The following is a 27,238-nucleotide window of genomic DNA, read 5'->3' as shown; positions in this document are numbered from 1 at the left end:
ACAAACGATTTATTTATTTAATAAAATATGAGATATTTAATCCGACATTTAGTAGCATTAATCCACAAACCAATAAACTAACATCCAAAGTTATCTTTGTTGGGATTGATGCCCAAAAGTCTCGTGTTCTGTAGTTTGTAAACAGTTTGTACGAACGGTTGTGAAGTATAATATATGATATTTTACTTCACTTCTTGATTTTGCTCAGTTGTTTGTTTTATTTGCTTTACCACAAACCAATAAACCTAAAATCTTTGGTTATCTGTATGTAACTTAAGCATGTATATGGTGACATACAAGTGGATCATGTCTTAAGTGATAACCAAAATGCTCTGTAGTATATGGATAAATGAGGAAAACTTTATCCTTGTAACGTTACGGATGCGGTTCGCTTTGTGGAATGGTCACAAGTGTTATGACTTGTCACAGATGGTCTGATCCTGATTATTCGTGTAGGGGACATGCCAGCGGGGGCGTCCTATACAATGAGTTTGTATAATACCTGACCACGAAGTGTTAATGTCTCGTTATAAAACACAGTTTATGACAGAGACTTCACTTCACTAGGATGACCATAGTGAAGGAAATCGAAACTGAGATTTCCATGAGCAGCGGAACAAGAATATTCCAAATTACAATCATGAACGAACATATATTTACAGTCGACTTCAATACAAACAGTTATACAATTCATACAGAGAAATTATAGCATGAATAAACTCAAATGAACAGAGATCAAACTCTACGCACATATGAGGATGCGTCTCCACGCTCCGTTGCGTGAACGCTTGAACAACAGCGACCACAAACACTCGAACTACATGACCGCAACACCGCATGAACACTTCGCGCTCGTCCTCAACGATCTCCTCGATCACGAACTCCTCCGCAACACGAACGGCCTCCACAATACCACGAACGGCCTCCAGAAAACCTCGACAGTGTCGAGTTGAGTCTGATACCACCAACAAGGTGACTTTGGTATTCTCGGTGTGAAAATCCAGAGGGTGGGATCTGTTCGAACTTGGTATGTGGCAGACGAAGGATGAAACACCAATCGCGTACACGACTGGGCAAGTGGGAGATGGCGGAGACCTATCGTATAGGTCGATGCCCAATCGTTTAGATAAAACTAAGCGGTCGTCTAGCAAAAGCTATGCGATCGTTTAGCTCGGTTTGTTGCCTACCGACTTTACACGATCGTTTGCCTTGGGCCAGCGATCGTCTAGTAAAACTATGCAATCGTTTAGTGAGTATTGCACGATCGTTTAGCTCGCCACTGCATAACCATTAGCTCGCCTAGCTGTCGTTTAATAAATCTGAATTTACTTGACGACTTCGTGAGTTCTTTTGCGCGAGAGAAAACTCAAAAAACTTTTTCTATCATTTTTGAAAAAACTTTTGAAAATAGGAAAACCATTTTTCTTTTAAACTCACGGTTACCATGATCCAATATCCACCCACTACTTTGGTTATTTAAAAGAAAAAGAATTAATTATCCAATAATTAATATTATTATAAATATAAATGATAACCAACTTATCATACTATATTTATAACCTATAGTTTTAATATTTCATCTCATGAAACACATAAACTATAGTCCTTTTTCTAATTACCTGGTACTAAATGTAAATCTCATTTACATCAATCCTCCACTATATGTATCTTATACATCATATCGATTATATCATATATAATTAAAATACCTCTTGTCAATTTGAACATTTCAAATAAGGACTGATCCTCAACTGAATCCATTGAGCTACCAAGGGGACCTCATGGACTTGTAGCTCGAAGCTCCAACGGTACGTGAATAACTGACTAAACTCTTTAGTCACGGGATCCACCATCCGTTAACTGCCAAGCACTCCACTAGAAACTGACAGTTGAACTCTTCTTACCACAGATATATTATGTGTCCATCTTAACCAATCAGCAGCGCGACAACCCTTTAAAGATTGCTCGCAAGTATAGCTGAGCCAATAATCGTTATGCCCCTGTAGTTACATCTGTCTCCTTAAGTACCACGAATTCCTCTAATGAACATAAGTCATAGTCCTACTATGACCGAGTCTTCTCTTCCAAAGAGAAGTTGTGGCCACTATGTTCAAGCCCCGAAATCAGCCCTTAAGGGAGCAATCTCTCTACTTATTCCTGCTTCGGGAAAGAAGTGCATTCCATCTTGTGGATTGAGTTCCCAGCTCCCAGATCAGACAAGTCTCCAAAAAGGTAGGCATGTTGAGTTGACAATCTGGCCACTCTCACTCATACTAATCAAAGAACTGCCCTCAAAGGCAGGAGTTCCCAAAATACTCAGGATTAAGTTCGTGTCACCTATGGTTGTTTCGGTGAGATGCAAGTCTCTAGTATCAACCATATTATATACAGAGTCTAGTCATCTCGTGGTCTAGGTCTTATACAAACTCTTTGTATAGGACACCCCGCTCCACGTCTCCACATAAATGGTCAGGATCTACCATCTGTAGTAGTTTACAACACTTGCAAACCTCTACAAAGCGGGTCGTATCTATAGTGTCACCAGGATCAGGTATCCCACCTTAATCCTTATACTACAGACCTATTTAGGTTATCACTTAAGGCATGATCCACTTGTATATCACATATACATGCTTAAGTTCACATAAGATAACTAAGGAGTTTTGTTTATTGGATATGAGTAAATGCCATAATTAAATAACACTTATTTTATTCATCAAACAATGTGTATCTTTACAAAACAACGAGAATTCGGGAGAATTAGGACACCAATCCCAACAAAGTCCCACTTGTCCTAATGACTCGGGAGACTAATGTACAATACAATATAAAAATGTACAATATACAATAAACTAGGGCATACCCAAGTATCATCTCCCACTTTCCCTAGACAATATGTCGCATGTCCCGCAGACTCAAGCTTTCCAGGTGACCATCGAACACTTTAACCGTGAGAGCCTTTATAAAGGGATCAGCAACATTGTATCTTGTAAGGATCAGATCCTTATGTCCATACACAAGCATGTAGACCCTCGTTCTCTGAAGATACTTGAGGATCGTCTTGACCGTCGTCCAGTGATCAAATCCTGGATTGGACTGATACCGACTGACAATCCCTACTGCATAGCAAATGTCAGGTCTGGTACACAACATTGCATACATCAAGCTTCCTTCAGCAGAAGCATAGGGAATCTGTCTCATCTCCTTAACTTTTTTAGGTGTCTTAAGACATTGATCCTTAGACAGAACGATTACATGCCTAAAGGATAACAAACCCTTCTTGGAATCCTGCATCCTATATCTGATCAACATTTGATCAATGTACAATACCTGAGACAGGGCTAACCGTTTATTTTTGCGATACCAAATAATTTAGATCCCAAGAACATACTGTGCCTCACGCAAATCTTTCATTTTTAACTGGGCAGCTAGCCAACTCTTAATGTCGGTCAGATACCCTATATCATTTCCAATGAGTAAAATATCATCCACATATAGTACCAGGAAAGCTACTGAGTTGTTGATGATCTTCTTGTAAACACAAGACTCATCAACGTTCTGGTCAAAGCCAAACGACTTGACAGCAGTATCAAATCTGATGTTCCAAGATCTAAATGCTTGTTTCAGTTCATAAATGGACCTATAAAGCTTGCAAACTCTTTGTACTTGATCTGGAACTATGAACCCCTCTAGTTGAGTCATATAGATAGTCTTCTCAAGATTACCATTAAGAAAGGTAGTCTTGACGTCCATTTTCCATATTTCATAATCATAAAATGTGGTTATGGACAAGAGAATCCTGATAGACTTCAACATGATGACAAGTGAGAAAGTTTCCTCATAGTCAACTCCCTCAACCTGGGTATAACCCTTTGTCACAAGTCTAGCCTTAAAGGTTTGTACCTTTCCATCTACACCTCTCTTTCGCTTAAAGATCCACTTATACCCAATAGGTCTTACCTCATCAAGTGGATCAACAAGCTCCCAGACGTTATTGAAGTACATAGACTCCATTTCCTGTTTCATGATTTTAACCCATTCACCTTTGTCAACATCCTCCATTGCTTTCTTAAAAGACAACAGATCCTCGACCCTATCATTCGTAATGACATTTTGGGTTTCAGTCAAACCCATGTAGCAATCTGGTGGGTTCATAACCCCCCTACTATATCGAGGCAATCTCAACTCTTGAGCTAGTTGACTAGACGTCCCGACCTCAACAACTCTTGTTGATCTGTCGGCCTATTCAACAATTCTTGTTGAACCCTCAATAGTCTCAATCTCATTAGAGATCTCACGTAAAATGAGCTTACTTTGTGGCTTATGATCCCTCATGTGATCTTCTTCCAAGAAGATAGCATTAGTGGAAACAAACACTTTATTCTCACTTAGATCATAGAAAAATCCTCCTCTCGTTTCCTTGGGGTAGCCCACAAAGAGGCAAACCTTCGAAGCGGTTCCAACTTCTTTGGGTTAATCGCTAGCACATGTGTCGGACAACCCCAAGTTCTGAAGTGGCGTAAACTACCTTTACGGCCTCTCCATAACTCAAAAGGTATTTCAAAAACACTTTTCGAGGGAACGTTGTTTAGGATATAACATGCAGTTTACACTGCATAACCCCAAAACGAGCCTGGAAGATGAGCATAACTCATCATAGACTGAACCATGTCCAACAAGGTCCTATTTCTCCTTTCTGATACACCATTCTGCTGAGGTGTACCAGGGGCCGAGAGTTGGGACACTATCTCATGTTCTATCATATAGTTCTGGAATTGGAGGTCTATTTACTCTCCACCACGATCAGATCGTAGTGTTTTTATCTTCTTACCTAACAAGTTTTCAACTTCAGCCTTATACTCTTTGAACTTGTTAAGGGCTTCAGACTTACATTGCATTAGGAAGAGATATCTAAACTTTGAATAATCATCTATGAAAGAGATGAAGTATTCATACCCACCTCGAGCTCTAACATTCATCGGACCACAGAGGTTTAAATGTACAAACTCTAAGGTTTCCTTGGCTCTGTAACCTTTTCCAGTAAAAGGTCTTTGGTTATCTTGCCTTCGAGGCATGATTCACATACTGGCAAGGAGTTTTCTTCTAAACTCTTTAGAAGTCCACTTTGCACCAACTTCTCAATCCTATTGAGAGGTTGATGTGACCTAACCTAAGATGCCAAATATGGGTGTTTTCCTTTGGAGAAACCTTTGGTCTTTTAGCTATTGTTGTCGTACTGAACATTTCAGTGTTAAACAAAGCTTTTATGACTAACGGTCTTAGTACATATAAGTTATTTTCCATTAAACCATAACCAATCTCCAATATATTCTTGAAATTAAATACTTTATTCTTAGAAAAGGAGACAGTATAGCCTTGTTCAATGAGACAAGAAACCGAGATTAAGTTTCTCTTAATATGAGGAACTACAAAAACGTTATCCAGTAATAAATAACGTTTCTTGTCAACAAATAACTTCAGCCTGCCTACAGCAACAGCTGAAACAACCTCACCAGTACCGACTCGAAGAGTCATCTTTCCCTGTGACAATGTTTGCCAGGAACTGAATCCTTGGTAAGAGGAACTGACATGATTGGTAGCACCTGAATCGAGGATCCGAGCAGAATCATCATTCTCTACCAGACATGTCTCCAAGACCAATAAATCATATTTACTGTCATGTCTCCTCTTTTGGAGAGTAGTGGGATAGAGGTCATTTGCCAGAAATTCGTATGATTGTTTCCACTGTAAGTAATCAATCATTTTTAAAAGCTTTAAACGGAAATACTAACGAGTTGCTGAAAAGAAAAACACATTGACTTACATTAGGTTTTAAGCAAATACCCGTTGTAAAACAAAACAACATCCAATAAGGTTTTAGCAAAACTAACAAGAACCCCGTATGACATCTAGTTTCGCAATGAAGCTTCAAAAGTTTAGGACAAAAGCCGCCAAAGGGAGGTCAGTTATCCCTCCTTTGAATTGAGAAGTTTTCAACCAGTCATTAATACCAGAACGACTCTTGTTCCTATCACGACAAGCCATAATTGATTTGGCCAAGAGATCATTAACCTACTTAACATCTCCCGTAAGTGTGACCCGCCATTTTAAGCCATAGAGGTCCGTCCCAAAAGTCCAATCCAAAGGGAAAAAATTCGATTGGGATAAAAACTAAAGCGACCCTATCCATTTCTGGAGTTCACCTTGATATTGACCAACTGCACAAAACCCATCCGAAGGGAGATGCTCTGAAGTCGACACGAGGGCCTACAGAATGATCTCACGGTGTGAACCAATAACAGAGACCATAGGACGTGTTGACACACACCCTTCACCCACGTACTATAAATACTCTCTCCGTCTACCTTGATATTGACTCATGCAAACACCATCCGAAGGGGGATGCATCCTGGGCATCTCAAGGCCAAGCATAAATCTTAGGCGTGAACATATAAGGAGAAACGTGAGTGGAATCATAGACATATCTGATACGCCTCTTCCTCCCACTGAGTATTTTATAACCTAGGGTTTAGCTTACTTAGAAAAAACACGACTAAGAATTTTATCTAAGTGACTTTTAAGTTTTTCCAAGAGTAACATTTACCTTGGATAGTTAAACAACTTTTGATCATCATCTATTAAACTTTTTAACGGAATCTTTGACCAAAACATCGCATGCTTGTTGAAAATCTATCTAATTCACCTTTCTAGGTAGGTTCCCAGGTAGGGGTGTTACGTTTCCATCAACTTAAGAACCCCAGCCTAGCCAGAACCAGCCTTAGACAAAAGGTCTCTTATAGATAGGATTACAACAAATTTAATCTTTTATTTAACCAATTTGATCCTATTAAATCGATTTTAAAAGATTAATCTAGGTTACTAAACTCTTTAGAATCACTTGAACTTAGGTCTATCTCAATCCAATTTTAAAACCCTTTTAAAAAACATGAGTTCACCCTAAGTCCGCATGCAACTCTAAATTATTGATTTTAGGTCTAATTTCCTTTATAATACTTATACAAAACTGCAATGAAACAAGCAAAACATGCTTCCATTCACCCTTAGACTATAACATTCATAATAAAAGGATGACGCATGATAATGCTCACTGCATGCAAAATATAACTATTATATTTCATGATGCATGCGCATGCTTTCAAGTAATTTCTTCATGCAATATTATAACATTTATAATACATGATACATGAATAATTGCACCACCTAAGGTGGGTTTTTAACTATATGACAAACACTTTGACATATAAGCACCATACATCACATGTATAAGCAATAAAAGTTGATGAACCGGGTAAAATTACCTTAAAACACAAAAGAAAAGCTAACTATTATAAAGGCAAAGAGTCTCCGGTTCAAACAGGCGAACCAGGTCTTAAACCGCTTAGCAGAGCATAGCTTCTCCAACCATCGTGTACTAAGCACCCCGCGATCATCTACACGATAAAACGAACACTTCGTTCTATCGCTTACCAGCACTCCAAAGTTAAACGATCGTTTATCATTTACTATACGATCGTATAGAAAAATCCAAACGATCTTTTAGTTATTACTACACGATCGTGTACCTTTACTAAGCGATGAAGCCTGAAGTACACGATCGCTTAGGGCGCTCCACAAAATGCCTGCCTTCCGCGATCGTCTAAGTGACTACGATGCCACGAAGCACCATCACCTAAGCCATCGCTTTGCTAGCGCCTCTGTATCACATACGCGCGATCGCATAGGTGGTAACAAAGCGATGAAGCTTGCTAACTACACGATCGTCTAACACGTGCCTTCTACTAAACTACGAGCATTGCATGCTCCAACTACGATCGCCTACCTCCAACGCCTACACGATCGCGCAACCAACGCCATGCGATATGGTAAATGATTTACTCTATCGCTTAGCATTAGCTAAACGATCGATTAAAAAATACTACACGATCGTCTAGAAAAAAATATCTAAACAATCGCTTAGTAAAATCCCAACGATTGTTTACCTGAGGCTACACGATCTGACCAATGCTTGGTCTTCTTCTTCATTAAGAACCAGATTGTCATGCATCGAAGCTTCATCACGAACGACTCGACGAACTCAAACTTTGAATTACAGACTCGATTGCAAAGTTAATTTCGCCCAAAAATACAGGGGCCCTTACAATTAACACTTTGTAATACCGAAAGCTTTAACAAAAAGGTAATTTAAACCCGAAATGTTCATCAAATTCATTCCACAAATGCAGAAAACGGTTAAGTACAAATACAGAAAAATCCACCGTGACTGAAAAAATATGTTAAATTCGGATTTGTAATTTGGAATATCAAAAAACATGGCTCTGATAATTGAAGGAAATCGAAACTGAGATTTTCATGAGCAGCGGGACAAGACTATTCCAAATTACAATCATGAACGAACATATATTTACAGTCGACTTCAATAAAAAATGGTTATACAATTCATACAGAGAAAATTACAGCATGAATAAACTCAAAGAACAACTCTACGCACATATGAGGATGTGTCTCCATGCTCCGTTGCGCGATCGCTCGAACAACAGCGACCACGAACACTCGATCTACACGACCGCAACACCGCATGAACACTTCATGCTCGTCCTCAACGATCTCCTTGGTCACAAACTCCTCTGCAATACGAACGACCTCCAGAAAACCTCGACCGGTGTCGAGTTCAGTCTGACACCGCCAACAAGGCGACCTTGGTATTCTCGGTATGAGAATCCAGAAGGTGGGATCTGTTCGACTTGGTATGAGGCAGACGAAGGACGAAACACCGATCGCGTACTGGGCAGTGGGAGATGTCGGAGACCTATTGTATAGGTCGATGCCCAATCGTTTAGATAAAGCTAAGCGATAGTCTAGCAAAAGCTATGCGATCGTTTAGTTCATCGTTTAGCTCGTCTGTCACTACAGACTCTATACGATCGTTTGCCTTGGGCCAGCCATCTTAGCAAAACTATGCGATCGTTTAGTAAATACTGCACGATCGTTTTAGCTCGCCACTGCACGATTTTAGCTCGCCCAGCCGTCATTTAGTTAATCCGAATTTACTTGACAACTTTGTGAGTTCTTTTTGTCGAGAGAAAAATCAAAAAACTTTTTCTATCGTTTTTAAAAAACTTTTGAAAATAGGAAAACCACTTTCCTTTTAAACTCACGATTACCATGATCCAATAACACCCACTACTTTGGTTATTTAAAAGAAAAAGAATTAATTATCCGATAATTAATATTATTATAACATAAATGATAACCAACTTATCATACTATATTTATAATCTATAGTTTTAATATTTCATCTCATGAAACATATAAACCATATTTCTTCTTCTATTCCATGGTACTTAATGTAAATCTCATTTACATCAATCCTCCACTAGATGTATCTTATACATCATACCGATTATATCATATATAATCAAAATACCTCTTGTCAATTTGAATATTTCAAATCAATACCAATAACTGATCCTTAACTAAATCCATTGAGCTAACAAAGGGACCTCATGGACCTGTAGCTCGAAGCTCCAACGGTACGTGAATAACTGACTAAACTCTTTAGTCACGGGATCCACCATCCGTTAACTGCCAGACACTCCACTAAAGACTAACAGTTGAACTCTCCTTACCACAGATATATTATGTGTCCATCTTAACCAATCAGCAGTGTGACAACACCTTTGAAGATCGCTTATAAGTACAACTGGGTTAATAACCGTTATGCCCCTGTAGTTACATCTGTCTCCTTAAGTACCACTGATCCCTCTAATGAACATAAGTCATAGTCCTACTATGACCAAGTCTTCTCTTCCAAAGTGAAGTTGTGGCCACTATGTTCAAGCCCCGGAATCAGCCTTTAAGGGAGCAATCTCTTACTTATCCCTGCTTCGGGAAAGAAGTGAATTTCATCTTGTGGATTGAGTTCCCAACTCCCAGATCAGACAAGTCTCCAAAAAGGTAGGCATGTTGAGTTGGCAATCTGGCCACTCTCACCCATCTAATTAAAGGACCGCCCTAAAGACAGGAGTTCCCAAAACACTCAGGATTGAGGTCGTGTCACTTATGGTCGTTTAGGTGAGATGCAAGTCTCTAGTATCAACGGAATTATATACAGAGATTCTAGTCATCTCGTGATTCCAAGTTCTTATACAAACTCTTTGTATAGGACACCCCTGCTCCACGTCTCCATATGAATGGTCAGGATCTACCATCTGTAGTAGTTTACAACACTTGCAAACCTCTACAAAGTGGGTCATATCCATAGTGTCACAAGGATCAGGTATCCCACCTTAATCCTTATACTACAAACCTATTTAGGTTATCACTTAAGGCATGATCCACTTATATATCACATATATATGCTTGAGTTCACATAAGATAACCACAGAGCTTTATTTATTGGATATGAGTAAATGCTAGAATTAAATAACACTTATTTTTTTTTATTGAACAATGTGTATTTTTACAAAACAACGAGACTCCAAGAGAATTAGGACACCAATCTCAACACATAGGTAACATGACCTCAATCCTGAGTGAGTTGGAAACTCCTACCATTGAGGAAGGTTCTTTGATTTGTATGGGTGTGAGTGGCCAAGTCCCGACTCAAACCTACCATTTTGGGGATTCGTCTGATTTTAGAGCTGGGAATTCAGCTACACAAGATGGAATTCACTCCTTCCCCGAAGTAGGGGCAAGTAGATAGATAGCTCCCTTAAGAGCTGATTCAGGGCTTGAATGATGTGGCACCACATATATTCTCTTGGCTCGAGAGGTGTTCACACATAGTTGGACTATGTTGTATTGTTCATTAGAGGAATCAGTGATACTTAAGGAGTGAGATGTAACTACAGGGGCAAAACGGTAAATTAGCCCAGCTGTACTTACGAGTATCTATGAAGGATCATTGTACTCGTGATTGGTTATATTCGATGGAAATAGAAATATATTTGTGATAAGAAGAGTTCAACTGTTGGTCTTTAGTGGAATGCCTGACAGTTAACGGATGGTGGATCTCGTGGCTCAATAGTTTAGTCAGCTATTCACGTACCATTGGAGCTTCGAGCCACAAGTCCATAAGGTCCCCTTGGTAGCTTGGATAAAGTTGAGAATCAGTTTTTGGGTCAGTTTGAAATGTTCAAATTGACAAGAGGGAGTTCGATTATATATGATATAATTGAACTGGTTATTTATATATGGTATAATTGACTAAATGTATGAGATACATTATTTTGGAGGAAATTAGATATAAATATGATTTATATCAAGTAGAGGAGAAATTACTATAGTAGATATATGATATCAAACTATAGGTTAAGAATATAATATGATTATATTCATTATTTAATTAATTAGTCGGTTATGTGATAATTGATCGAGAATTTCTCCTGAATCGTGCGAAAGTGGGAAGATCAATTTCGGTTATTGTAACTGAAGAATAAAATGAAAACTGTTTTCATTTTGTAAGGAGTTCGAAAAATTTGCTCACGGTGTGGAAACTTCACGATTGCTTAGTTGAGAGCTTATACGATAGCGCCCATCGCCTAAATGGCACATCCGCGCACTAAACGATCACACGCGATTTCTAAACGATCACTCACCTTCTCTAAACGATCGTTTAGCGTACCGATCTGATCTAAACGATCGCTTATTCTTTATTAGACGATTGCTTGATAAACCTACATGATCGTGTACCTTTTCTTAAACGACAAGCACCCGACTATACGATAGTCATCTACTATCTCCCACTTGCTTATTCATACTACACGATCATATTTTCCTTCTTCCTCTACCAATTCCATCAAAGTCCACTCTTTGGATTCTCACTCCGAGAATACCAAGGGCTTCAAGTGGTGGTGTCGTCCCTAGTTGTTACTTGTTCGTGCGCCGCCATTCGTGTAGACGATCGTGGTGCTGTTAGGCGATTGATTGTTGGGCGATTTGGATCGTAGAGGAGTTGCTTTCGCTGGATTGAGTTCGAGTGTCTTCAACTGGTACGTTTACTCAATCTATTGTATTGTAATTGTTAAAGTATGCCTATAATTAATGTTACAATGCATATCTGTTTGTTAGAATGTGTGTGTGGTAATTCGGTCACAATGAAATAAGAAAGATCCGAACCCGCTTATGGATACTCTTGTTTAAGAGTTCCTTCAATCTTTTGTAGTTTAAACGTGTATGTAGAGACATACAGGTGGATCATGTTTAAGTGATAACCTAAATGGTCTGTAGTAGATAGATAAGGTTGGATACCTTATCCTGGTGACACTACGAATACGATCCGCTTTGTACATGTTACAATTGTTGTAAATTGCTAAAAATGATCTGATCCTGATCATTCATGTAGAGACATGTGAGCAGAGGTATTCTATGCAAAGGAGTTTGTATAAGACTGGACCACGAAATGATTAGTCTCATTATATAACACCGTTGATAATAGAGACTTACATTTCACTATGATGACCTTAGGTGGCATGACCTGAATCCTAAGTGAGTTGTGAACTCCTGCCCTTGAAGGCGATCCGTTGATTTGTATGAGCGAGAGTGGTCAGATCGCTGACTCAATAAGCCTACCATTTTGGGGATTCGTCTAATTGGGGAGTTGGGAATACGGCTACACAAGATGAAATTCACTTATTCCCCAATGTTGGTGTAAATAGATAAATTGCTCTTTAAGGGTTGATTCCGAGGCTTAAACAATGTGATGCCACACCCTCTTTTGGCTCGAGAGGAGTTTGGTCATATTTGAACTATGATTTATTGTTCACTAGAGGGAGTCAGTGGTACTTAAGAAGTTAGATATAACTATAGGGGCAAAACGGTAATTTTGGCCTAGCTGTACTTATAAGGAATTTGTGAAGGGTTATCGCACTATTGATTGATTATATCCAATGAACACAGAAATATATATGTAGTGCGAATAGTGCAGCTATCGGTCTTTAATGAAATGACTGGCAGTTAATGGATGTTGAATAATTTAATTAAAAGAGTTTAATTAATTATTCAAGTATCATTGAGCTTTAATCTACAGGTCCATAAGGTCCTCTTTGTAGCTCAACAAGGATTATTAAGAATAAATTTTGGATTATTTTGAATTTTTCAAATTATTTGAGGGGAAATAATTATATGTGATATAATTAATTTAACTTAATTATATGTGAAATAATTAATATAATGTATATAATACATTATAATATAAAGTTTATTTGAGAGGAACTAAATATTTGACTATGATTCAAATATTAATTATATGGATGAGAGTCATATAATTAAATTTAGTATAAATATGATTTATATTAAATGTCATGTATCATTGAGAGAAATAAAAGCTCTAGGTTATGTGTTATATATGATATAACATATGGTTATATATATATATATATAATTTAAATTAAAACTAATTTTATTTTAACTTTAATTTTCAAAATTAAAGGGAGGGAAATAACTTCCCTCCCCTTAATACTCAATCACTTACGTGTTGGCAGTTTTTTTCTTTTGACAAGATTATCTTCTTCACAGAAGATTGGTTACACTGGCTCTCTCCGAGTGGTGTCTTTCTAGATCTCCCAAAAATCTCCCAAAAGAATTCTACTTTTCTTTTCTCAAATTCCCTCCCTCCTAAAAAGATTTCAGAGCTCACACACTCCTGATATTCTCACACTACCCTAAGGATACCCTAAGGATAATAACGAGGAAACTTTTGTGGCGGTGTCTAGGATTGTGATTGTTCGTGATCGATGTAGAGGAATTTCGTAAAGGTCTTGGTTCTTCAAGGGTAAGCTTTTTTGAAACCCTAACCCTATTCCTCCTTTTATATGATGCTGTAACTTTTCGTGATAATGCATAATGTTTTTTGTAATCTTATGTTTCTGTGAAATATTGAAAATTGGGAATAATCCCACTTCCGCTGTGGAACCTCACCGTTTCTTCAAGTATATGTTCCAATTGCTCCACCACAACATACTAAGATGGGTCCTCAAAGAAGATTAGGAATATATATTAAATATGACTCCCCATCAATTATCAAATATCTTAAACCCTTGACAACGACACGACTTGATAATTGTCATTTTAATGAGACAAATTTTCCAATATTAGGGGAAGAAATTAAGAAGTTGGAAAAAGAAATTACATGGAATACATTATTATTGTCTCATTTAAATCCTCGTACTGATCAATATGAACTTGAAGTTCAAAAGCTAATTCATTTGCAAAATATAACAAATCAATTACCGGATGTATTTGTAGATGTAAATAGTCAGTAGATATCAGTCTAATCCAGGATATGATCACTCGACATCCGTCAAGAACATCCTCTAGTATCTTCAGAGAATAAGGGTAAAGAAAGTAACTAAATCACATATACCAGCTGCAAATGTTCCATCGAAAATTGATATCCCAACACAGAAAGTTGTCACTAATGAGCCTGGAACACGCCAGAAGCGTGGTAAATCAGTGGGTTCCAAAGATAAAAGTCTTCGAAAAAGAAAAATAATTAATAGTCATGAAGATTTGGTTGAGGAGATAAACACCCATGAAGAAATCCTTGACATGACTAGTGAGGAAGGTGAAATACCTAAAGATAATAATGAGATTTCAATAAACTATGTCATGACAGAAAAAATATGGAACCGAACTAATGTAGTTATTGACAACATTTTTTGTATATAACGTTGCTCTTGATATTATTTCTGAAAATGAGAATTCTGAACCAAAATTTGTTGAAGAAGAATGTCGACATAGAAAAGATTGGCTTCAGTGGAAAGAAACAATCGATGTAGAATTAAACTCACTTTCAAAACATCAGGTTTTTGGATTAGTAGTTCGAACACCAAAAGATGTCAAACCTATGGGATACACATGGATATTTGTGAGGAAAAGAAATGAAAATAATGAGGTCACAAAATATAAAGCAAGACTAGTTGCACAAGGTTTTTCACAAATATCTGGTATTGATTATGAGGAGACGTATTCTCCGATGGTGGATGCAATTATACTAAGATATTTAATTGGTCTGACTGTGTATGAAAGTCTGGATATGCATCTTATGGATATAGTCACGACATATTTATATGGATCTCTTGATAATGATATTTGTATGAAAATCCCAGAAGGATTTAAGGTATCTAAAACATATAAATCAAATTCTGAGGAATTGTATTCAATGAAGTTATAAAAATCGCTATATGGATGGAATCAATCAGGATGAATGTGGTATGATCGTCTGAGTGGATATTTGTTGAAAAAAAGATATCAAAACAATCCAATATGTCCATGTGTTTTCATAAAGAAACCACAATCAAGATTTACTATTATAACTGTATATGTTGATGACTTAAATATATTTATGACTTCTAAAGAGCTTTAAAAGGCAATAGAATATCTTAAAAAGAATTTGTGATGAAAGATCTTCGAAAAACAAAATTTTGCCTTGGCTTGCAAATTGAGCATTTAGCATATGAGATATTTGTTCATCAGTCAACTTATACAGGAAAAGTTTTAAAAAGATTTTATATGGACAAACACATCTATTGAACATTCCAATGGAAGTGCATTTACTAGACATGAAGAAAGATATATTTCGACCTCAAGATGATAATAAAGAACTTCTTGGTCCTGAAGTACCATATCTTAGTGCAATTAGTACACTTACATATCTTGCTAATAATACAAGGCTAGATATTGATTTTCAGTAAATTTATTAGCAAGATATAGTTCTTCTCCAACAAAAAGACATTAGAAAGGAATTAAGCATATACTCTGTTATCTCCAAGGAACGATCGACATGGGTTTACTTTATTCAAATAAATCAAAATTTGATCTAGTTGGTTATGTAGATTCTGGATATTTATCTGATCCTCACAAAGCTAGATTTTAAATAGGTTATCTATTCACATGCGGAGGAACTGCTACTTTCTCAAATCATGCTAAAATTCTTGCAATTCACGAGACTAGTCGAAAATGTGTATGGCTAAGATCAATGGCTTAGCACATTCGTCAAACATGTGGTTTGTCTTCTAGTAAAAATCTTCCAACGATATTATACGAAGACAACACAACGTGCATATCTTAAATCATAAGGGGATATATTAAAGGAGATGGAACAAAACATATTTTACCGAAAATTTTCTACACCCATGATCTTTAAGAAAATGACGGCATCATTGTATAACAAATTTGTTCAAAAAATAACTCGGGAGACTTATTTACAAAGACATTGCCTACCGCAACCTTTGAAAAACCGGTGCACAATATTGGAATAAGGCAACTCAGAGATCTCAAGTAATGTTTTCAAGAGGGAGAGTAAATATACTTTTTAAGAGTATCAGATTTTATGAAATATGTATTCTTTTTCCTTCACTAGGATTTTTCCCAGTGAGTTTTTTCCTAGTAAGGTTTTACGATTATATATAATGGGTTTCTAAGGGGGAGTATTATAAAGATGTTAAATTAGGTGTAATGTAGAAGTCTATTATTAATGTCCATTAGTTATGTGTCACTTATCCATTACTCCATGTATTGTCCATGTGTCTCAAGATTGCATTGTTAATATCCATGTAATCCACATTCTACTTATCAAATTGCCTATAAATAGTGACATTTTGTGGGTTTTGAAAGACACATATATTGGTGATCAATCCAAAAAGATTGGAGAAAGTGGAGAAATCCATTCTTTGTTATTTTATTTACTTTTTGTCATTTATTTATTTTATATATTTTTATATTATATTATATTTATTTTAATATTTATTTATTTTACTATATATTATTATTATATTATATTTTCTTCATATGTATGTTTTTGTTGTGTGCTGTTAATTCACAACATAACCCTTATTTATTTTTTTTTGAAGAAGTCTTTAACCCTATTTTTTGGGACTATCTTTTTGGCAAATTCTCATCCTAAATTTAACAAAAGTTTGGGGTATTGAGTTGATTATTATAATTGGTGGATTATGGTGGTCCGTAGATTATAAGAATTAGTGTATGAGGTACAAACTATTTTAGTTTGAATAATAATAGTTTGTGTTTGGACCATAAACTATTTTTATTTGAAAAAAGAGTAAACACTGTGAGTGAGTGAAAACTAGTAAATATTGTAGTAAAAAAGATTTTGAAATAGTATTTACTATACTTAATTGTTGGTTATAAATAACTATATTATAGAATTTTAAAATTATATTTACTATACTTAATTGTAGATTATAAATAATTATACCTACTATTATTATTATATTGGGGGCTCGAGATATAGAATGAGTTACTAACTCTATCCCCTTCTAGTTTGTGCCCTAAATGGTTCGAAATGTCTATAATCTTTTTTTTTGAAATTATTTCCTTCAACGCCGGCAATCTGCTCCGCCTCTGTCTGCGTCGCCGCTCGCCGGCCACCTACGTCCGCGTCGCCACTCGCCTGATCACGGGTCGCCGCCGCTAAGCTTCCAGCTTTCTCTCTCTCATCCTGGTTGTATCACCACCTACCATCCCAGCCTCACGCAACTCCTCCGCCTCCGGTCGTCCATTGTGCCACGCTACCACCGGAGTTCCTCGTATGTCGCTGCCACGTATACGTTGTCGGATTGGCTGTGGGTAAGGGTTTAAGTGTAGTTTCTTGGGTTTTTTTCTTGGAGATGGTGAAAACCTATTGAGTTTTGGCATGAATTTAATATTTACCCATAATATCTGGATCTTAGAATTGCGAAATGGAGCATATTCGAACATCTATCAGTGCACATTCGAGCCCTTTGGTTTTGAACCCATTCGAACAGTCCCAAATACCCACCAGCAAAGAATTGGGTCCTTCCAAGTGTGGTGGTAAACTTTTGTTTTGACCGTTTCGAACTCAATTAGGTTGTCTTAGATATGCTCTAATCTTGAAACATCTCTTTTTTTAGGACTCGATTCAATTCCGGAGTGTTCATATTAGCTTTCGAGGCAAAAATTAGGTAAGATTACCCCTCTTGAGCACTCTTTCAGCTTTGAATAAGGATTTTGAACTCAATTCTAATTAAATGCTGGCTTCTTGCCTCTTTGGTTTATTTCAGGAGTGATATAGAATTATCGTATGTAGTTTCTACTCGTTAGGTTTGTTTGCTACGTTGGCATGCTGCATGATTTACTTGTTTTATTCCAGTATGTGATGAATATATTTATGAACTGTACTATTGTCTTGTGATGAATGTATATCTTTATGAACTGTATTTTCTTGTGATACATTTTGAGCATGCTGAATTGATGAATGTATATCCTGAAGTCTGTTCTGCACAGCCTTCAACTTACCCATAAAATGAAAACCTTCCCATCTTCCTTTTCCTTGAACCAGGTCGTTCCACCATCTAAGGAACTGGGATCCAAAAGAGGGGTGCTTAAGCCACATATTCTCAAAACGAAAGGGACAAGGCCCCACTGCTGGCACCCCGAGGTAATAATAATAGGCCAGTGGTCAGAAGTGACACTTGGGCCCACCACCTGTTGACCATCTCCAAACAACTTAACCCAATCCAAAGAAAGCAACGACTTGTCAGTCTTACTTCTCACTTTACTATTTGAACGAGTGAATTTCCCATTAAAAAAAAGGAGGATCAAACCACCTCCCCCCTCAATGAAATCATTAAATCTCCTCATAGATCTAATGCCTCTCCCCACCAAAGCCCTCTTGGCTTGAGATCGAGTTATACTAAAGTCTCCCACTAAACACCAAGTCGACCCACAAAGTCCAAAAAGGTCACCAAACTCGTTCAGGAACTCGACTCTTCCTCTAGTTCTAGGAGAGTCGTATACGCTTGTCCCCCACACACTTTCGTCATCCTTCCATATGAAAGAAATCAAAAGCGAAAAGATGCCCTTAATAACTTCCATTATAGTTAGAGAGCGACTATTCCATAGAGACAGGATGCTCCCAGATTTCCTCACATAATCAACACTCTCCCACTCCACCATTCTCGACCTCCACAAACTACCTATAAATTGCAACTCAAACTCACTCCGTTTGTCTCCACCAAAACCACAATATCTGGATTGTCCCACCTCTTGGGACAGTAATTCCTTAATTAACCTCTTCTTGTTGTGCCCCCACCCCTCGCACATTCCAAGGAATGTTCAACATTTGGACAGGATTCACCCGCTTCCTTTGAAGCCTTCTTTCTCTCATAGTTAATTGAGCTTTTGAGCTTTCACAACTCTCTCACAAACTTATTGATACCTTCCCCACCAGACTTCCTATTGGTAGTCTTCTTTTGTTTAGGGGACAAGTCAATATTGGACTCCTCAACACCCACCATACTGATTCCAAGAGAAGCCAACGCCTCCTACCCCTTGGCCCAACTCCCAAAAGACTCCCCTCTATCATGTGTTGTCCCTACTTTATTAACACCAAAGAAGGACGGTAGTTGGAGAGTGTGTGTTGATAGCAAGGCAATAAATAGATTATCATTAAATACCATTTTCCAATTCCACAAATTGATGACCTAATTGATCAATTGGGATGAGCTACTATATTATCCAAAGTCACCTTCGAAGTGGGTATCATCAAATAAGTATTCCACTAGAGGATGAGTGGAAAATGACATTCAAAATCAATGAAGGCTTACTCAAATGATTTATAATACCTTTTGGCCTATCAATACTCCAAGCACTTTCACGGGGTTAATGAATCAGGTTCTTTGTACGTTTCCCGTACAAATTTATGTATATATTTTGATGACATATTAGTTATAGTGTAACACCCCGTATTATAAAATTAGGATAATTTTGGAATAGATTATATCACCGAATCTCTTTCAAACCATTAATTTTAAATTAATGGGACTTCTCAGTTGTCAATTCTAATTTGTAAAAATTAGAAATTTCAGTTTAACTTCTTAAGTTAGCCAAATTGAATTTTGTAGAATGTTGGAAAGGAAAAAAGTTTGTTTTAACCTAAAATCATTAATCTCAAGATTTTGGAATTTAATACTAGAAAATATTTCCCAAATCTTTTAAGACTTTATTTTTGGGTAATTTGTGTTTTTGGAAAAATTATTTTGGGATATCTTGCAAATAAGGTTTTAAAACTAAGTTCTAACCGTGGAACTTTGATTTTACTATTTTAGGATCCTTTAGATTCATTTAGTAGCGCTTTAAGACGCTTAGTGAGTAGAATTCTACTTGTTGGGTCTGTTTCTTGTGTGCTAGCATGTTGTGTGATTTATTTCTATTATTCCTGTTATGTCTTATCATGAAATTTGTGATGCTTTCTGATGTGGTTGGGCACCCCTGGATGCATGTTGTATTGATTTTATTATGTATAACATGTTGAGGTGCTAGTATGTGGTTTTATGAATAAAAGCATACTGGTTGCTAGGATATTGTTGTATATGTACATGTGCAATGTTAAAAGCATCTTTCATTTATATGAATTTTGTCATAAGTCATGATTTAGATGGTGTGATAAGGAGGTTTGAAAGACTATGTTCATAAAGGGAAGTTGGGTGAAAAGTGTTGTGACCAATGAACTTAGAGAAGCATTGGGACCTTGAGTATGGTTAAGGGTCGATGCACAACTCAAGGCCTCAAGTACGGCTAAGGGTCGATGTGCAGTTCGAAGCCTTGGATATGGCTAAGGGTCGATGTGCAGTTCGAAGCCTTGGATATGGCTAAGGGTCTGACACTGAGTCCTAAGAGAACCTTGGGGCCTTGAGTACGGTTAAGGGTTGACAAGTGGTTCGAGCCTTGTGTACGATTGAGGGCGAACCTTGAGTGCTATAGGGGACATCATGGCCTTGAGTATGGTTAAGGGACGATGCACAGTTCAAGGCTTTAGGTATGGCTTAGGGTTGGACGATGAGTACCATGGAGGATGATGGGACCCTAAGTACGGTCAGGAGTCAATGTGCCTTGAAGGATTCAATTCAAAACATCTTTAGAAGGTGCGTGCACTAAATGATCGTGTAGTTCAGCATGCTTCATCGCATAGTCACTGATTGCATGATCACCCGATATACGATACCTCACGTGAAGGAAATTAGACATGAGGATTTCCATGAGTAGCGGAATGATCGTTCCAAATTCCATTCGATATTGAACATACACAATTATAGTATAAGAAACGGAAACTAACAAATCATTTACAATACGAAATTACAACATGCTTTACAATGAGATCAATGGATAAAATATCATACCTTTAAAGACTCATTCTTCAAACTCCCTCGATTACGAACGCTTGTTCAGTCTCCAAGACAGCAATACACAAACACTCGAACACAATGACCGCAACACAGGACGATCACCAGCAACCACCACACGAACAACGCGAACACACAACAAGCAACCTCCAAAACCTCGAACTCAGTCGAGTTGAGTGAGGACACCACCACAATGGTTACCTTGGTATTCTCGGTGTGAGAATCCAGAAGTGCGGGCTTTGTATGGACTTGGTTATAGGAAAAGACTAGAGGAATAATAATCGTATAGACAATTGAGCTAGTGGGAAATGAGAAATGTCTATCATATAGACGAATGCTCAATCGTGTAGAAGAAGGAAACCTATCGTATAGACAATGCCCTACGATCGTTTAGGTACGACAGCTGAGTGAACTATTGTATAGTAACACTCCACGATCGTTTAGTCTCTCTATCAGCTATCGTTTAGTGAAACAATTTCACTTGATAGCAATCCGTGAGTTCCTTTCCGAAAGTAGCAACTCTTCTAAATTTAAGAAAACATTTTTCCTTTTATCTCACGGTTACCATAAAACCACCAATAACCTCCCACTCAATTGGTTATTAGAGAAAAAGAGATAATTATCCAATAATTAATATTATCTTAAATATATATGATAACCAATTTACCGTATTATATTTATAACCTATAGTTCTTATATTTCATTTCATGAAACATATAAACCATAGTTCTTTTTCTATTTTATGGTACTTAATGTAAATCATATTTACATTAATCCTCCACTTGATGTATCTTATACATCATACCAATTATATCATATATAATTGGGTGTTGAGCAAACTAGAGGAGCTTGATTAGAAAATTAAGTATGCACTGTATGATGAGTTAGTTCATGTGTTTAGTGTGCTGTAACTGTTATTTATAATGAGCACTTATACTTGTATGATTGCTGTGTATGTGTAATGGTTGTTTGTACGTTTTTGAGGACCCTTCAGGTGTGGGCTACTTACCAGTACAAGTGTGTACTGACTCCACCAGATTTTGTAGGTGCTGACAAGTATCACGGTCGTGGTGATGCTAAGGAGGAAGCCTGAGAAAGATTGTACTTTAGATTTATGTCACTGTTTTCTTCCTTGGAACACCTAAATTGCCTTTTTACTGTCATTTAACCAATTATACATCCACCCCAAAAAATTCCTTCTCCTTATCAGTGAAATGCATTTTTTGTTTTATCATTGGGGATTTGGGAATTGAGATTGACCCTAGGAAAATTCAAGCCATTACTGATTGGCCCCCACCAAGGTTTGTCAAGGTCATTCAAGCCTTTCGTAGTCTTGCTTCTTTTTATAGAAAGTTCATAAAATTTTTTAGTTCTGTTACTACTCCATTGACAAACTGCTTGAGAAAAGGAAATTTTAAATGGGGTTCTGATCAACTAAGTGTTTTTTATGCTGCTAAAAATAAATTAGTGAATAGCCCTATTTTGAAACTCCCTGACTTTACACTTTCTTTTAAGGTGGCCAAGGATGCTTGTTGTGTAAGAGTTGGGGTGTTTTGTCTCAAAATGGCCATCCTATTGAATATTTTAGTGAGAAACTTAACCCTCTGGACAGAGTTGGAGCAAGTATGGTTTACACCATTGCCTTTTGTCCTTATTAAATATTAGGTGTGTCTAGGGAGAAGAGACAATGGAGTTTGGCCTTCTTATCCGTCGGGGGATATTTCGTGTAGGTCTTTCTTCCATATTTTGTATTACCTCAATCCCCTCTGAGATGCCTTAGCCTTATCCTCTATTTGGAAAAGTAAAATCTCCCAGAAGGTCAAATTCTTTGTGGCAAGTTTGACTTTGAAAATTTATTACCCTGGACCAAAGACAATTTCCTTTTGTGCATGTCCCGCAATGGTGCATTCTTTGCAATAGACAGGTGAAGATTGTCGACTAGTTGTTGTGGGGATGCCACTTTGCTCATTCCTTGTGGAGTAAATGCTTGAGTTTGTTTGGGTTATGTTTGGCTCAAGGCAGAGGTTGCAGCGCTACTGATTGAGAAGGTGCGTCTAAATCCTTCATTTTAGGAAAAGGGCAAAATTTTTGTGACAGACTTGTTTCTTTGCACTGTATGGGAATTTGACTTGCGAGGAACAACATAATCTTTTAGAGAGGTCGAGAGATTGAGGGAGGAGGTTCATGAGGTAGTTTTAATACGTTCATATGGGCATTTGTTAACTAACCTTTCTTTAATTTTGAACTTGATTTGATTTTTCCGGATTGAATTCCTTTTATGTTGTTACGTGGCTCCTCCTTTTCTGTAGTCATGTGATTACTCCTTTTGTTTGGGCCTTTTTTTTTGTATACACTTGTTTTTCTGTCATTTTTCTCAAACCTTATTTTAAAATATATTATCTTATGCCAGCTGATCTCCAAGTATATGGAACTTGACTTTCATTTGTCTTTGGACACTGTAACTCAAACACTTCTAATATTAGCAGGTCATTTAGTTAGTCATGGATTCTAGCACCAGTGGAGGCACTTATCACACACAGGCCAAATGGAGAAAAGTGGCATATGGAGGTATGCAACCTGGGTTTGATGACAACCACACCGACGAGTCTTTTCTTGAAGATATTGTCATGAATGCCAATGTTGTCAAGAGAGATATCCTAAAGGTGATGCTGGACTCTGTTTCCATATCCGAATATCTGTGCATCGTCACCCTTGTTGGCTTGGTTTGGACATACACACTTAGATCGACTCTTGATGAGAATTCCCTCTTATTTCTTGACATTGGTCTTCTTGGTTCAGGATTTCTAATTCTTCTTTTCACTGAAGGCTCACTCTCATTGAGCCTTCTCCTGCACTATTTTCTTAATATATCCTATTTCACTACTGGGTTGTATGTCTTGGCTCCCATCTACCAAACTCTGACTAGGTCCATTAGCTCAGATTCCATATGGGCATTGGCTGTTACACTTATTATTCTCCATCTCTTCCTACATGACTACTCAGGTTCCACTGTTAGAGCTCCTGGGGATCTTAAGAATCCAAGCTTAACCAGTTGCATTTCTTTAAATGCTTCTATTGTGGCCTCTGTTCTTATTGCTTCACGTCTTCCATCTCGGTTACATGTGTTTGCCATAATGTTGTTCTCATTGCAAGTTTTCCTTTTTGCTCCACTGGTTATTTACTCTATTAAGAAGTATTCTCTTCGTCTGCATCTCTTATTTTCTTTCTGTTTAATAACAGTTACCTTGGTGTACGTTCATTTTTTACACCAGTTATTTTTCATACTATTGGCGAGTCTATTGATTTTTGTAACCGTAGTTTGTCCTTTTTGGCTCATACGAATCCAGGAATTTAAGTTTGAGATCAATGGTCCTTGGGATGAGGCCAAGCTTTGTTTTGATATTAGAGATTGAGATTCTGTATAGAAAAGGTAGGAAAGGAAAAGTAAGAACTTGAGAAAGATTATTTCGATGGAGGTCAAATTGTATTTTGGATGGTTATAGTTCGAAATTCATGAATGTGGAATTCGATTCATCTTTAATTTTCTTAGCTATCTTCAATGATAATTTTATTGACATATTGGATTCATTGTTATTTCCATACTTCTAGTGTATTGATCAAATTTCAGCTTTACCCAGTTTCAGATCAGAAATTTCTGAACACAAATAGTTCTCTTTGCAAAACTTTAACAATCTTTTTCTGTAGCTTATTCATGCCCAGTATCAAAGAGCCCTCTGCTAATTCGATTATAAAGGATTTTGTAATTACTCAATAGGTCTCATCTTTGGAGGTCATTCTTTTTAGTGGCCTTCCGTTTTTTGGATTTGTTTGTTTTGGATATTTGTGTATTCTTTTTCTCAAATGGAAGTTTTTGTTTTTGTTTAGTTAAAGGCGGTTGATAGGACAGTGTTGGTTTATGTGTTTTGGAAAGCTCTTTTCATTTGGAAAAGAGGTCGGGAGACCATGCGAATGGTTGAATTGATGACTTTGCTTCGATCTCTTTGACTGAACCTGAAGGAGACTTCAATCATTCAACTTTAGCTGAAGAAGGAATGGATCATATTCTGGGTTGTGAGACTTCTGTATGCGGGGTATAAAAGTGAGATGAATAAAAAAAAAAAAAATTTACAGTTTATACTCTTAAACTTTATCAGTAGATTGTATTAATTAAATTAATTTAAACTAATGTAAATAACTATAGCTCAACTACAATAAAGTTTGGGTTTTCCTTAAAGGTTGGAAGGTGGAGGTCAGACAGTGGTGCCTAGTTTGCAGAGGGAAGAAAGAGACGGTGGGGCATGCTTTGTTTGCGTGTCTTAGGGCTTGGACAATATGGAACAATCTCTTGTCAAGGGTGTGGAGCTCTATGTTCAAGCAGATGAGTTGTTTCAACATTTGGATGGAGGTCGCCTAAACAATGGCGAGTTGACTCGAGCTTGTATAACAGCATGGGCCATTTGAGATCGATACAAAATAATCTGAACCCCATTCTTCCGGTGAGCTGGTGTGAGTGTACTGTGGACTACGAGGTTGGTTTCGGTTCTGTGCCAAAGGATCATAATAATTTTATTGATACGTCAACGACATCTCCATTATATGAGCTCTCTTGTGGAGACTTGAGTATAATTATTAGTTTTAGATTTTAATTGATATCATTGTTAAAATCTAACGACGTTAAATAATTTTTTAAAAGTGGAAAAATGGTTTAAGATTCTTTCGAAGACGAGGTTTTGTGCGTCCTTCCAAAATGTAGAAATCTTCTTACAAATTTATAAATTCTCAAATATTAATGAAAAAGATTAAGAAAAATAAAACTGTGAAATTATAGGAAAAGACGGTAATAATACAATTAGTTGCTTGTAATATCTATAAACTGCGTAGTTATAGGATTGAACTTTACACCATGATGTGTAATTGGGGTGTTTAAAAGATCTGATGACTTGAAAATATCGATCAACTCAACTCAATTCGTATAATTTGGGTTAGGTTATCAATTTTCTTGGGTTGATTGGGTTCAAAATAAAAATTTTATGGGTTAGTTGGTTCAAATAAATGAAAATTTTATGGGTTCGATTGGTTTATGGGTCACTTAAAATAACCCAAACCAATCACAATCAACCCGAACTTATATTAACTTTAATATATATATATATATATATATATATTATGATACAATTAGATATACAATTTATTTTTAGTTTTATTTTAATTCATTAGTTTTTTGGATAATTTATTCTCCAACAATTCTTAAAAATAGTTTTTTTAACACTTCAGAAAGGGATTTTACATTATATAAATTGAAATTGAGTGGTTAATCTTAATTCAATATATGAAAATAGTTAAATCAAATTTTTACGTATTAACATTTTACTTCCTTTTAGAACAAAAATTGAAATAAATGACCCAAGTAACCCGAATCAACCTAACTCAAATGTTTGATTGTTGAGTTTGGGTTGGGTTTAATTTTTTTTATATTAAGATTATTTGGGTTGAAGAAATTTACAACTCGAATAATTGGGTTGGGTCTACAAACCCAATCCAATCCAACCCACGGACGCCCCTAACGTGTTTTATGCGTTATTTTGTTGAGAAATATATTCTATTGTGGCTTATTTTATTTGTTTTGGTCTTTATGGGTCACCTGGGTGGATGTCTATAGTTTGTCTTGTTGAAGTCTCTAGGCAGTCTATTTCTCTTGTTCTTTATCTTGGTGTTGGAGGACTATCTTTCATGTTCGAGGCAGTTTACAACCTTAGTTTATTTTTTGATTGGATAAGGGTGTCACCATTTTATTTTGTTTTGACCCTTGGTTAGAAGGGGCCTTTTTCTTCAACAACTTAGTACGATAGTTATTTTAGATGGAACAGTTTCCTTCATACTAAGGTTTTTGAATTCCCCCGTCTAGATGAAACTTGGGCTTGACCTTCTGATTCTAGAGGGTTGGTTCAACTCTTGGAGCAATTACAATCAATAATGCTTGAGGTTGGGTGGGAGGATCATGTGACTTGACTCTCCTATCGTTGTGAAGTCTTTTTAGTTAGTTGCCAGTGCTCGGG

At 36.9% G+C, this 27,238-nt stretch overlaps 1 protein-coding gene across 3 annotated transcripts; it reads left to right on the top strand.

Moving 5' to 3' along the window:
• The first annotated feature begins 17,268 nt into the window (after positions 1 to 17,268).
• LOC120082926 (phosphatidylinositol N-acetylglucosaminyltransferase subunit C) lies at positions 17,269 to 24,770 on the top strand. Of its 3 annotated transcripts, none has more exons than XM_039038348.1 (5): positions 17,269 to 17,607; positions 17,712 to 17,832; positions 17,913 to 17,963; positions 22,220 to 23,230; positions 23,669 to 24,770. In XM_039038348.1, the coding sequence occupies exon 5, from the start codon at positions 23,684 to 23,686 to the stop codon at positions 24,593 to 24,595; it is 912 nt and encodes a 303-aa protein (XP_038894276.1). In that variant the 5' UTR covers positions 17,269 to 17,607; positions 17,712 to 17,832; positions 17,913 to 17,963; positions 22,220 to 23,230; positions 23,669 to 23,683; the 3' UTR covers positions 24,596 to 24,770. The 3 variants fall into 3 exon arrangements, with proteins under 3 accessions (XP_038894276.1, XP_038894274.1, XP_038894273.1); XM_039038346.1 differs by having other exon boundaries at positions 22,177 to 23,230; XM_039038345.1 differs by lacking the exon at positions 22,220 to 23,230.
• Positions 24,771 to 27,238: the final 2,468 nt, after the last annotated feature.

Source organism: Benincasa hispida, chromosome 8 (assembly GCF_009727055.1).
Source record: "Benincasa hispida cultivar B227 chromosome 8, ASM972705v1, whole genome shotgun sequence".
Lineage (NCBI taxonomy): Eukaryota > Viridiplantae > Streptophyta > Magnoliopsida > Cucurbitales > Cucurbitaceae > Benincasa > Benincasa hispida.
The sequence above is the reverse complement of the archived record's forward strand: the minus strand, read 5'-3'. Positions and strand labels throughout refer to the sequence as shown.

Excerpts from the sequence above, each read along its gene's own strand:
- LOC120082926 (XM_039038345.1), top strand. The coding sequence starts at position 23,684 with ATGGATTCTAGCACCAGTGGAGGCACTTATCACACACAGGCCAAATGG.